This window comes from Nomascus leucogenys, chromosome 6 (genome assembly GCF_006542625.1).
Source record: "Nomascus leucogenys isolate Asia chromosome 6, Asia_NLE_v1, whole genome shotgun sequence".
NCBI classification, from domain to species: domain Eukaryota; kingdom Metazoa; phylum Chordata; class Mammalia; order Primates; family Hylobatidae; genus Nomascus; species Nomascus leucogenys.
Genome location: NC_044386.1, coordinates 117,080,921 through 117,094,105, shown reverse-complemented (window position 1 = coordinate 117,094,105; position 13,185 = coordinate 117,080,921). Strand labels below are relative to the sequence as shown.

The window sequence follows — 13,185 nt, the reverse complement described above, 5'->3', positions numbered from 1 at the left end:
ACACTCCAAGGAGTCCAAGAATTCTAAATTTGAAACGAGCTTCTCCTGTTGTTAGGAAGTTATATTTGTCAAGATAGGAGGGCAGAACGTGTCATATATAGCGCTTTGCTAACTTGGTTTGTACCTTTGGAAGACAGGTGTTCCTCATTTCACTGCTCTTCCCTTGATTGCACTTTGTAGATGCTTCGTGTTTTACATTTTGAAGGCTGTGGCAGCCCTGCTTTGAGCAAGTCTATCAGGGATATTTTTCCAAAAGCATGGTCTCACTTCGTGTCTCTGTGTCATGTTTTGGTAATTTTCACAAGATTTCAAACTTCTTCATTATTATTATATCTGTCCTGGTGATCTGTGATCAGTGATATTTGACGTTACTATTGTAATTGTTTTGGGGCACCACAAACCGTGCCCGTGTAAGTTAGTGAACTTAATCAATACACGAGCCTGTTCTGATTCTGCTTCCGACCAGCTGTTCCTTCCTTCTCTTCCTATTCCATGAGACACAACAATATTGAAACTAGGCCAGTTAATAACCCTACAGTGGCCTCTGAATGTTCAAGTGAATGGAAGAGTCACACGTCATTCACTTTAAATCAAAAGCTAGAAATGACTAAGCTTAGCGAGGAAGGCATGTCAAAAGCTGAGGTAGGCTGAATGCTAGGTCTCTTGCACCAAATGGTTAACCAAGTTGTGAATGCAAAGGAAGAATTCTTGAAGGGAATGAAAAGTTCGACTCTGGTGAACATACAAATGATAAGGAAGTAAAACAGCCTTATTGCTGATAGGGAGAAAGTTTTAGTGGCCTGGATAGAAGGTCAAACCAGCAACAACATTGCCTTAAGTCAAAGTCTAACCCAGAGGAAGGCCCGAACTCTCTTCAATTCTGTGAAGGCTGAGGGATTTCAGGAAGCTGCAGAAGAAAAGTTTGAAGCTAGCAGAGGTTGGCTCGTGAAGTTTAAGGAAAGAAGCTATCTCCATAACATAAAAGTGCAAGGTGAAGCAGCAAGTGCTGATGCAGAAGCTACAGCAAGTTATCTGGAAGCTCTAGCTCAGATCATTGATAAAGTTGGCTACACTACACAACAGATTTTCAATGTAGGTGAAACAGCCTTCTACTAGAAGAACATGTCATCTAGGACTTTCATAGCTAGAAAGGAGAAGTCAACGCCTGGCCTCAAAGCTTCAAAGGACAGGTTGAGTCTCTTATTAGGGGTTGATGTAGCTGGTGGCCTTCAGTTGAAGTCAGTTCTCATTTACTGGTCTGAAAATCCTAAGGCCCTCAAGAATTATGCCAAATCTATTCTGTCTGTGCTCTAGAAATGGAACAACGGTGCCTGGATGACAGCGTGTCTGTTTATAGCGTGGCTTATTGAATAATTTAAGCCCACAGTTGAGACCTACTGCTCAGAATAAAAGATTCCTCTCAAAATATTATTGTTCATTGACAATGCACCTGGTTATCCAAGAGGACTGATGGAGATGTACAAAGAGATTAATGTTGTTTCCATGCCTGCTAACATAATATCCATTCTGCAGCCTGGGGATCAAGGAATAATTTCAGCTTTCGAGGCTTATTTAAGAAATACACTTCCTAAGGTTTCCATAGATAGTGATTCCTCTGATGGTTCTGGGCAAAGTACACTGAAAACCTTCTGGAAAGGATTCACCATTCTAGATGCCATTAAGAACACTCGTGATTCGTGGAACGTCAAAATATCCACATTCATAGGAGTTTGGAAGAAGTTGATTCCAACCCTCATGGATCACTTTGAGGGAGGGGTCCAAGACTTCAGCAAAGGAAGTGGCTGCAGATGTGGTGGAAATATAGAGAGAACTAGAATGAAAAGTGGAGCCTGAAGATGGGACTGAACTGCTGCGATCTCATGATTAATCTTGAACAGTTGAGGAGCTGCTTCTTATGGATGAGCAAAGAAAGTGGGTTCTTGAGTTGGAATCTCCTCCTGTTGAAGATGCAGTGGACATTGCTGAAATGACAACAAAGGGTTTAGAATATTCCATAAATTAGTTGAGAAAGTAGTAGCAGCAGCAGGGTTTGAGAGGATGGACTCCAATTTTGAAAGGAGCTCCACTGTGGGTAAAATGCTGTCAAACAGCATCACATGCTGCAGAGAAATCTGTTGTGAAAGAAAGAATCAATTAGTGGAAGAAACTTCATTGCTGTGTTATTTTAAGTAATTGCCACAGCAACCCCACCCTGAGAAGCCATCAACCTTCAGGCAAGACCCTCCACCAGTACAAAGATTATGGCTTCCTGAAGGCTCAGATGATCGCTAGCATTGTTTAGCATTAAAATATATTTTAATTAAGGTATGTACATTGTATTTTTAAGACAAAATGCTATTGCATGCTTACTAGACTACACAACTTTTACATGTATGCACTAGGAAACCAAAAAATGTGCGTGACTTGCTTTACTGTGATATTTGCTTCATTGTGGTGGTCTGGAACCGAACACACAGTATCTCCGAGGTCTGCCTGCACTTAGCATTGCACTCTGTAGGTTTCCATCTGTGTTCTTTCCCGGGACCCCCCAAATGTTAAGAAGAGGGCCTAATGGAGTCCTCATGGGCACCTGCAGAACCAGGAGCAGTTTCCCATTCACCTGGATTCGGGACATTGCCATGTGAACATGTTCACCCATGACTGTTGGCATAAAAGTCTGGGAACTTTGAGTGGACTCTGGAATCCAGGAGGGAACAGAGGATAAGCTTGAAGGTTCTTTGGGAGGGAGGAAGGACGGTGCATGAAGAGCGGCCAGGGTGGATGATGCCGAGGACTGAATTGGGCCCCCCACTCAAATTCATATGTTGAAGCCCTTGGTGTGACCACATTTGGAGATAGGGCCTTTAAAAAGCTAATTAAGGTTGAATGAGGTCCTAAGGGCAGGCCCCTAGTGCAGTATGACTGGTGTCCTTGTAAGAAGAGAGGCACCAGGATGGACCCAAACAGAAACAGCCGTGTGAGGATGCAGGGAGAAAATGGCCACTCATAAGCCAAGGAGAGAAGCCTCAGGAGAAACCAACCCTGGGCCACCTTGATCCTGGACGTCCAGCCTCCATAACTGTGAGAAACAAATTTCTGTTGTTTAAACCAGTGGTCCCCAACCTTTTTGGCACCAGGGACTGGTTTCATGGAAGACAGTTTTTCCACAGATGGGGCAGGGACAAAGGGTTGGTTTCAGGATGATTCAAGCACATTACATTTATTTATTGTGCACTTTATTTCTATTGTGATTACATTTTAATATATAATTAAATAATTATACAGCTTACCATAATGTAGAATCAGTGGGAGGCCTGAGCTTATTTTCTTGCAACTAGATGGTCCCATCTCGGGGTGATGGGAGACAGTGATAGATCACGAGGCATTAGATTCTCATAAGGAGTGCGCAACCTCGCATGCGAAGTTCACAATAGGGTCCTCACTCTTACGAGAATCTAATGCTGCCACTGATCTGACAGGAGGCAGAGCTCAGGCGGTAACACAAGCAATGGGAGCAGCTGTAAATACAGATGAAGCTTTGCGCACTCCTCCACCACTCACCTCCTGCTATGTGTCCCGGCACTGGTCGGTGGCCCAGGGGTTGCAGACTCCTGGTTTAAGCCACCCGGTCTGCAGCGTTTTGTTAGAGGAGCCCCAGTAAATGAATGCAGATGGGAAGGGTGGAGATGAGAGCTCCTCACTAGGAGGAGCCGGGGAGGTGGACGTGTCTGTGGTAGGCAGGTGAAAAAGTGGTTTGAGTGCAGCAGGGATTCCAGCAGAGATCAGAAGGTGGAGGGCTGCTCGAGGACTGGAGTGGGCTGTGTCTGAGACCCAGAGAGCTGGCACAGAGTGAACCAGGGTGAGGTGAGGGACTTCCTGACTCACGCTGCGTTCCCTTCTCCCAGTCTGTAGGCAGTTCCTGCTGGTCTGTCCGGAGGAGCGAGGATGCCTGTGGGAGGTGGAGTCCTGGGGGGCCTGAGGCCAGTGCACCAATATCTGGCTCAAGGTTCAGCTTCACTAGGCAAGGCTTCCAGACTGAGTAGGACTGAAACACTGCACTGTGTCTATTTATTTCTGGTTTCAATACTAGTGTGGATTTACAGTGATCTAATGAGACCCATACAGATGTTATTTCTGTTGTGGCAAGAACAAAGGAGGGGTGGGACCTGGGTGGGGACATCTTATCCTCCAACGTTCCCCTCCTGAGTGAAGCACACCTTCCCGTCCTTCTTGCTCAAAAAGATCACCCCCAGCTTAGCAGTTAGGAGCTCCCTGGGACTAAGGGACTCCCCTTTTACAATTAGATAGATTATTGAAACATATAAGAAGATCGGTTTCCTCTGCCTAGCTGAAGATGAGTTGAAAACACGATTCTGAACAGGTGATGAAAGGTAATGTGTGCACTTGGTTGAAAACTCAAAAGGGTTTATTATGACAAGCAAGTCTTCTATCCTCCTCACCTCTGAGGGGACTGCACACGTAATGGCAGCATCACAGAGACAGTGTTCTACAAAACCGCTGCCTGGTCTTTTTCACAGCAGCATAATATGATGTCGTGTGGACGTGATATCATTTATTTCCCTGTTGACAGATGCACATTGCGTCTTCAGTTTCTGGTTGCTCGAGACAGTGCCCCAGTGGCAGTTTGCCAGTGGGGTTTAGTGGAGGAAGCAGGAGAACAGAGCCTCTGGTGGTGGGTTTCCAGGGGAGGCAGGGGGTGGGAAATCCTTTAATCAGCCAGACGGGAAAGCAGGCTTGCAGTGTCTGGATTTCCAAGTTGCTTTTTTTTTTTTTTTTTGAGACAGAGTCTCGCTCTGTCACCCAGGTTGGAGTGGAGTGGTGCAATCTTGGCTCACTGCAACCTCCCACTCCTGGGTTCAAGTCATTCTCCCGCCTCAGCCACTCGAGTAGCTGGAACTACAGGCATGTGACACCATGCTTGGCAAATTTTTGTATTTTTAGTAGAGATGGGGTTTCACCATATTGGCCAGGCTTGAACTCTCGACCTCAGGTGATTCGCACTCCTTGGCCTCCCAAAATGCTGGGATTACAGGTGTGAGCCACCGCGCCCGACTCCAAGTTGCTTTTTTGACAGTGAACTTTCCACTTCTCACAAGCAGGCAGGCGCTTCTCAGCTCAGCGCTTCTCAGCTCAGCACTAAGAGGTGAGGCCAGGCCAGGGCTGGGGCAGTGGACACCTCCAGGCTTCAGGTGCTGCCATGGGTGAGAGGTGAGGGGGGACAGTTAATTTAAATTAACTGTCCAAAATGAAAGCCCTGGCTCTCCTTCACTCCTGGAGTGGGTGCTCCCGTCAGCATCGAATGCCATTTCTGCGGCTGCAGGTGGCTCATTAGGGGATTGACAGGCAGCTGAGGTGTCAGGCTTTCTCTCCACGTGGTGACTGATCCACCTTAGGTGTTGACAGGTGAGCGTGCCTTGGAGTTTATTGATGATAATAGTGATTGGTATTGCTTTTATGCTGGAAGGCTTAATGGATCTTTACAGATATTAATGGGGTGACCAGGCATCGGGGAAGGAGGCATGGCAGGGTGGGGCTGTGCTGTGACCCTAATGGAGCAGTTAAGTGACTTGCCCTGTGGCACTGAGTTAGGAATGAAGGGAAGCCAGTCGGGTCCCTGGGCACTGAGCTGTCTAGCCGTGCGGGTTTATGGACACGCTTCACAAATGAGGCTGTGGGGCCTCGCACAGCCTCTGCGTTTGGATGTTTCGGTTCCTTGGCTGGGAATGGAAAAAGAAAATGCACTGCATATTGAAATGTGGAAATCGCACAGGCCAGAGGGGTGAGCAGGGACGAGGATGTTTTCTCCTAATTGGGGAGATGGCTCCTCCTGGAGAATCCCACTGGGGCTGTTTCAAGAGCTGGGAGTCGGTGTGGTCTGGGCAGAGGAAACTGAGCTGGAAGTCACATGCCAAACATGTCACTTTAATTCATGCTGAGATTCACCAACTCTCATTTTAAAACAGCAAATGAGGGGACTTGCACAGAGAATGTTCCAGAAGCATGCTTGAGTCTCTTGAAGGAAGAAGGGTTATCATTATAATTAGGATATAATTAGATTACTAAAACTAATTAAAAAAAATAATTCCAAGTTATGGTCTTTTCACTGCCTGTATAAATCATGGCTAGTTCCCAGTTTCACCCACACCTTCTTTCCCCTCGAGGGTCTGCAGTCAGGATTTTAATTCACTCAGGAAGGTTTTCAGCCAACCGGCTTCAGCTTGCAGCCATTATGACAGTTAGTGCTGACATCTCAGGTTTTTTTCAAGTTGGTGAGTTGGGGCTGCAAATGTGATCACAGATTGGCTCCGTGCTCTGCAGTTTCTCATCTGTTTCTCTCTTCATGGAAATCAGCAAGTGTTAGTGGATTAGAACTTCTTACGGGTCACCGAACAATGCAGATTCCGGAACCTTCTCTTCCCTGGGAATCTCAGTAGGCCATTAATTGGATGTTAGTCTTAAATTAGTCAGTGATTCTTAGAGTTGCTTTCTTGACTTGTTCTGTTTTTTCAAGTTTTATCTGTTCTCCCTTCTTTTTCCTGACAGTTATTTTGGAGGTATCCTATAATTTTATGTGCCATAGAAATAGAACTGTAAGCAAGAAGCCCAGTGGAATCAATTGCTTCTTGCTCTAAATAAGGCATGAACATTTCACAACATTTCAAAGGGAAATTAACTTGTGCTCCTTGCAAATGTTTTAAAGACTATTTTTGAAGCAGCCTGATTGGTGGGCCAGGTCTTTAAAAGTTTGTGCGATCTTGGCTGTTGATAACATCTGCAGCTTATAATTGCCCTGACAATATTTACAGATTATACAGACCTTTTGAGGGAAGGAGTTTGTGGGAAATTTCTTTCTTCCTACACTCAGTTACAGACAAAACCTTTGAAACTTGACCAATAGGATCATAATTGCATCTGATGTGATTTCCCGGTCAGCCTGAACATGCCTTAAGTTTCTTTACCAGAGTGAGTGAAACCGAATATGTCAACAGTGAAATGTTGTTTTACAAAATTGTTACCGGGATAAGGAAATAATTGACCACTGCTTTAAACATTATTTTTTTTTCAATCTATAAGTCATAGTTTTGCTTTCTCCAGCGAATTCTTAATGGATTCAGTTGTCATCCACAAATACTTTTATTTGCATTTAATTTTTAAGGCAGAAGGATCTTTGCATCAAGAGATGTGAAAAATATGAGATGGGAAGTGGGGGCTACTTTTCTGAAAGTTTGATGCCCAGTAAACTGCAGTTCTGACCTTTTTTTTTCCAGTTTGTTCTGGTGATTCATACGTTATAGAGTACAATAGCAACAGCAATTTTGTGGTGGTGCAGTGTGCTGGGAAGTGCTGGGGGCAAAACCACCATACTGGGTGTGTTTTTTTCTGTCGCATGCTGCTCTTTGACAGGTTGTGTGGCTCCCCTTCGTGGCTATTGTAGTCTACTGCAGCCTTGGATGATAACCTCTGTGATGAGTGCTCTGATACCTCCAGGTGTGCTTCCAAATTAGCACATTCATTTTTAAAGATTTAATGAACCTCAATTAGGAATGAAACACAAGTAAACATTTGATAGCTCACAACACATAAAAACATTAGGAAAGATGGAAAATTGATAATGGGCTATCTACTTCATTTTCTCATTCATTCATTCATGTATTCCTTTATACGTTCATTCGCTGTCAATGGGGCATCTACAGATGTGCCAGGCACTGTCCTAGACGTTAGGGATGCAGTAGTGAATAGGGCTGACCTGGCTTCTGAACTCATTTACCAGCTACCTACATACATGGGCACCTACTACTGTGTGATATAAAAACTCTATATGGCCGAGAGAACTAAAGTGTGCTGGTATTTTTAAGTGCCCACAATTAAATTTTGCCAAACCAAATTTTGCTAATTTATACAGTTCTGTAAATAAATTTAAAAATTTATTTATATAGATAACAACTAAATAATTCATTTGTTCTTTAGTAAACAAAATGTGTTACATAGGTATTTTCAGCTTAAATGCAAAACTGTATTTTTTTTAGAGATCTGAACACCACACACACACACACGTATGGATTTGGGGGCGTGGGGTGGGGAGGTGCAAAGGAGGACATCCCTTTCCAAGTCGGTACTGATTTGGTAGGAGAGGAGGGAGACTCACTGAACGCGGGTGATTATGACCTCTCTTGTGAGCAAAACCACCAGCGAGCAAAAAGAAGGATCCAGGACTAGAACTGGAAATGTGAGTCCATTGAATGCCAGATCGGTGGAAGAACAGATCACGATTCCAGCTCAGCAATGCTTGAAGGGAGCCATCACTTTCCCTTTCCTGACACCTGGCAGGTATTCCTGTCTTCTGGAAAGCATTGCAGCAAATGGCAAAGTGAAGGTCAAGAAGATAGAACTGACCCAGCACTTTGGGAAGCTGAGGCAGGAGGATCACTTGAGGTCAGGAGTTCGAGACCAGCCTGACCAACATAGTGATACCTCATCTCTACTAAAAGTACAAAAATTAGCCAGGCATGGTGGCAGGTGTCTGTAATCCCAGCTACTCCGGAGGCTGAGGCAGGAGAATTGCTTGAACCCGGGAGGTGGAGGTTGCAGTGAGCCCAGATGGCGCCATGGCACTCCAGCCTGGGCCACAGAGGGAGACTCCATCTCAAAAAAAAAAAAAAAAAGAGAGATAGAATCGGGTCTTGGCTATCAACATGTTTGCCATGTCCCCAGTGTACTATTTCCTCTTTTGATAGTCCAGCCCCTTGGGAGCCACCCTCATTTGCTTATCCTCTTTCTCTTGCTTGGGGAGGGCAGCACACCCAGGAAATTCCGAGGACGTGAGCCGTCATGTGAGGACTTCTCAGAATGACAGACCCAGACAGTCTGCCCCTGGAGACGGCAGCAAGGTATGGTGATAATGTATCACCCCATGAACCTCTCACTTTCCTAGTAATCAGGTTGTCCTTGCTTAGTGAAGCCGTGGTCTGCACCTGCCAGGCAACTTCCTTGACGACTTGGCTGTGGGCTTCTTGTGGCAGCGGGGCCTTGGTCTAGGCTCAGAATCTCCGGGCTATCATGGGAGGGGGGTGTTGCGAGGAGAGGCCTTTGTAATTAGATTTTTTATGGTTCTCTTCTCTAAACTAGACAAGCTCTAACGAAACCAAAATGGAACAGAACACATGGGAATTGGCCGTAACCTTGCATCGTTAAGGAAATATTGAAAAATCTGAATTTCAAATTTTGCCATGGACCAGTGTCTGTCAAGCAGAACAAAAAGCAAGACAAATTTGTCTTTCTTTCCTCCTCCACTGCGAAAGCCCAGATTGCTGGGATGGAGTGGAATTAGGTATTAGGTTTTTGTATAATCCAGAGTGACTGTAGAATAGAATCTTGAGGGAATATTAAGAATATTTCTTAGTAGCTTGCTGTCATTCAGTATTTTATAAGATTTTAGGTTTTCCTGGTTTTCTTGTGGCTAAACCAGACTCTTGCCCACACAGGGTATTGTGAAAATGTCCATTCTCTGGTGCCAAAGGGTCTTTACTCTCAAATCCCTGAAGAGTCCAAAATTACTTTAAACTCACACTTGCACATCATGGACAAATACTGCTTATTTTGGAAAATATATTGCTCTGAAATAGAAGATTCAACAATGAAAGCATAAAATATCCCAGTAAGAGCTGGATTGTTTTAGAAAGCCGCTTCCTGTCTGACATTAGCTCTAGCCATCTGGCAGATGAGGGCTTTCATTTTCTTTGGTTCACCATGGAAAGATGGTCTAACCTAAGACCCAACAGGCACTGAACAGAGAGTGTTGTACTTGGCCTTTTCTGCTGATCCTTGACTTTTCTTTTAAACCTCTGTTAGAGGAAGCAGAAGTGTCTGGGGTACTGTAACGCCCATGGGTGTGGACCTGGGGGAATTCTGCACAGCTGAGCACGGGGTGCCAGCTTTGAAAGCTGTGCTTCCTTCCCTGCCCTTTCTCTGGTCTCCCCAGGCTGGGCTGTCCTTCAGTTCCTTTCAGTAAATATGTGCTCTTATGCACAAAACCTGATTTCCCCGTGGCTGGCTGGGGCGTTTGAACCTGGCCTATTCTGAATCTCAGCAGGAGGCGCAGGCACAAGCCAGACAGGACACCTCCATGTCCTCAACATCCAGCCCCAGACTGTGTGGGACGACCCCATTGCCATGTTTAATTGGAATGCCTGTGGATTCTTTTCTGACTTCAGGAGAGGATGCGTGGAGAAGAACTGGAAGACGCAAAGAATGATCCAGAGTGTGGAGTGGAAAAGGAGGATGCCGGGCTGGCGGGGCAGCCACCAGGCAAGCTTACAAGGCCCAGTCCCTGACGTCTCCAGATACCCATCTGGGCTGGGTCCAGAGGCCTGCCTGGGCTCCCAGGATTCGGGTCTGAGACTTGTGTGGCTGGGAGCGTGCCTTCCCCAGGGATCTTTGAGGGGCCAGTGACCCCACGGGCCCCACCTACCTCTGAGGTGGGCTCAGGCTCTAGAATACCTGAGAACGTGCTGTGCTCAGCATGCGACACCATGCAACAGTGAGGAAATATTTCCCTAAGTTAATTGTTGACAGTTCCTAAACGTTTCAGAAGCCTACTTGTTAAAACTAATGTGGTTTCTGTTTCTCAGGATAAATTGGTGGGACTTCACCGGAACCACAGGGATGTTTTACTGAATGTACCTCTTTCCTTGTAGAAGTTTAAAGATGCTCAGGAAGGGGCCACACCCGTTCCATCTGGGCTGGAGAAACCCATTGCAGGTTTGTGTGTGCCAGCCCTGCTATTGCCGTGAGACCACGGACACCAAAGAGGTTTGCAGGGGTACACGTGTCCTTCTGGCGAGGCTTCAGCCACATCAGGAGTGCCTTGAGGGCAGGGGCCGTGGCTGGATGGTGCCTACTGTAGGCCTGGGGCTCTCTTCTGGCCTGGTATACAGAAGGTGCTCAGAGAGCTCAGATGGGAGGCACTGGGTAGGAATTTGGGCAGATGGTGCTTCTAGAATATTGGTGGCCTTGAGTGGAAAGGCTTGTGGTAGTAAAAGTAACTAACAGTGATAGCCTGGCTCGAACGTAACATTGGCATCCCCCTCAAATTCTGATGGAGCCCTGTTTGGTGGGTTGTGTATGGCCACTCCTGGGATGCAGAGACAAGGACCTGCTCTCAGGCCCTAGGTCCGATGGGCGAGGCAGAGTTGTCCCAGGGCCGCCTGCCCTCCTCAAGGGTGGGGCGCAAATCCAGGCTGCTTTAGGGAGCCCAAAGCCTGCTCCGCCAGAGCTGGGGTGGTGCTTTCTCTGCAATTGGGCCCAGCCTTGCTGATTTCACTAGGATTTTTCCCAGAGAAAGCTGGTCATGCCCTCTTGAGGCAGATGACCCAAGTTCTTGCCCCTGCTTTTGGGAAAATGCAAATCCAATCCCATTGCCAAAGACGTCCCAAACCGCTCTGTGCTCATCACTGACTTTGGAGAAACCAGGGGCCTGCTACCGTGGGCCCTGCCGCCTCTGCTCCTTGCCATTGGAGTTCAGCTGCAGGGTTAGCCCTGGGCTGCCTGGTTACTTTGTTAGACAGAAGAATAGGGTTTTACCTTTTTAGGATGTAATAAAGCCCCTCCTGTGGCCTGGTGAGGAGGCTACCAACAGTCCCAAGTTCTAGGAATATATCATCTGTTCCCTTGAACAGTCAAAGGACACACATGGTGGGACCTGTTATTTATTCATCCATGCACCCAGCTGTCCATCTCTCTGTCTGTCCATCCATCTATCCATCCATCATCCATCCATCCATCTATCCATCCATCCATCCAATCCATCCATCATCCATCCATCCATCCATCCATCCATCCATCCATCCATCCATCCACGCATCATCCGTCCATCCTCCATCCATCCATCCTCCATTCATCCATCCATCCATCCATCCATCCATCCATCCATCCATCCATCCATTCATCCTCCATCCATCCATCCATCCACCCATCCTCCATCCATCCATCCTCCATCCATCATCCATCCATCCATCCTCCATCCATCCATCCATTCACCCATCCTCCATCCATCCATCCTCCATCCATCATCCATCCATCCATCCATCCTCCATCCATCCATCCATCCATCCATCCACCCATCCTCCATCCATCCATCCTCCATCCATCCATCCTCCATCCATCCATCCATCATCCATCCATCCATCCATCCATCCATCCATCCATCCATCCATCCTGTTGTGCAACAGATATTCAGCATGCTTTCTCAGGGACATGCTCTGTGCCGGGCACAGGGGATATAAGTGAGGTATGGTTACTGGTCTCAGGAAACTCTCTTCTCTTTGGAGGAATCTCCTCTAGAGTGTTCCACTGGAGTTTTCATCTCTCTTGCACCCATTACAAAGATGGAAGGGTCCAATCGACTAGAAATATAGTTTAGAGCTTCATACGGAGACATCATGAAGCCTGCCTCCCCCCTGCCCCTTACACTTCAGCTCTCTGTGCAGGTGGCACAGACCATAAAAGTAGAGTTAAGTCTACAGCCTAGAGGGTGCCCCGTGTGTGGTGTCAGATGTAACCTTTCACATGGGATGTGTGTGCTGTGAGCATTGTGCTATTTGAGATGAATGGTTAGTATTTTGTGTTTACGTGAAAATAAATGTTTAAAAATGTCTCAGGGGTTTGATGAAGTTACTGTTCAATAAAAGAAACCTCTCAGGGAAGAACAGCTGATGTATCGATGGCTTCGTTTAAGGGCATATGAACTGACCACACAAGTTAGAAGGCAATGCTGTGGAACTGAGAGCAACCTCCTGCCCAGTCCATGCCAGCTGTGAGGCCGTGTGCAGGGGTCCCTTCCAGCAGTGTGTGCAGGACTGCCCATAATGCACATCTTTGTGTGCGTTGTGTTGTTTTTATTAAATCAATTTTATTTTTCAGTTTTCCATGTCCTGTCTCTTATTTTTTAACAGCTCTATTGAGATATTATTTACAAACCTTAAAGTTCCCTCATTTAAGGTAATAATTCAGGCCCAGCGAGGTGGCTCACACCTGTAATCCCAGCAATTTGGGAGGAAGAGGCATGTGGATCACTTGAGCTCAGGAGTTCAAGACCAGCCTGGCCAACATGGTGAAACTGTCTCTACAAAAATACAAAAATTAGCCGGGTGTGGTGGCCTGCACCTG

At 46.3% G+C, this 13,185-nt stretch overlaps 1 protein-coding gene across 1 annotated transcript in view; it reads left to right on the top strand.

Moving 5' to 3' along the window:
* Positions 1-10,352, top strand: part of FAM169B (family with sequence similarity 169 member B) — a 40,350-nt gene extending 29,998 nt beyond the window's left edge. The window contains 2 exon segments of the mRNA XM_030815135.1: positions 8,818-8,909; positions 10,233-10,352. Coding sequence (XP_030670995.1) covers positions 8,818-8,909; positions 10,233-10,352 — 212 coding nt within the window.
* Positions 10,353-13,185: the final 2,833 nt, after the last annotated feature.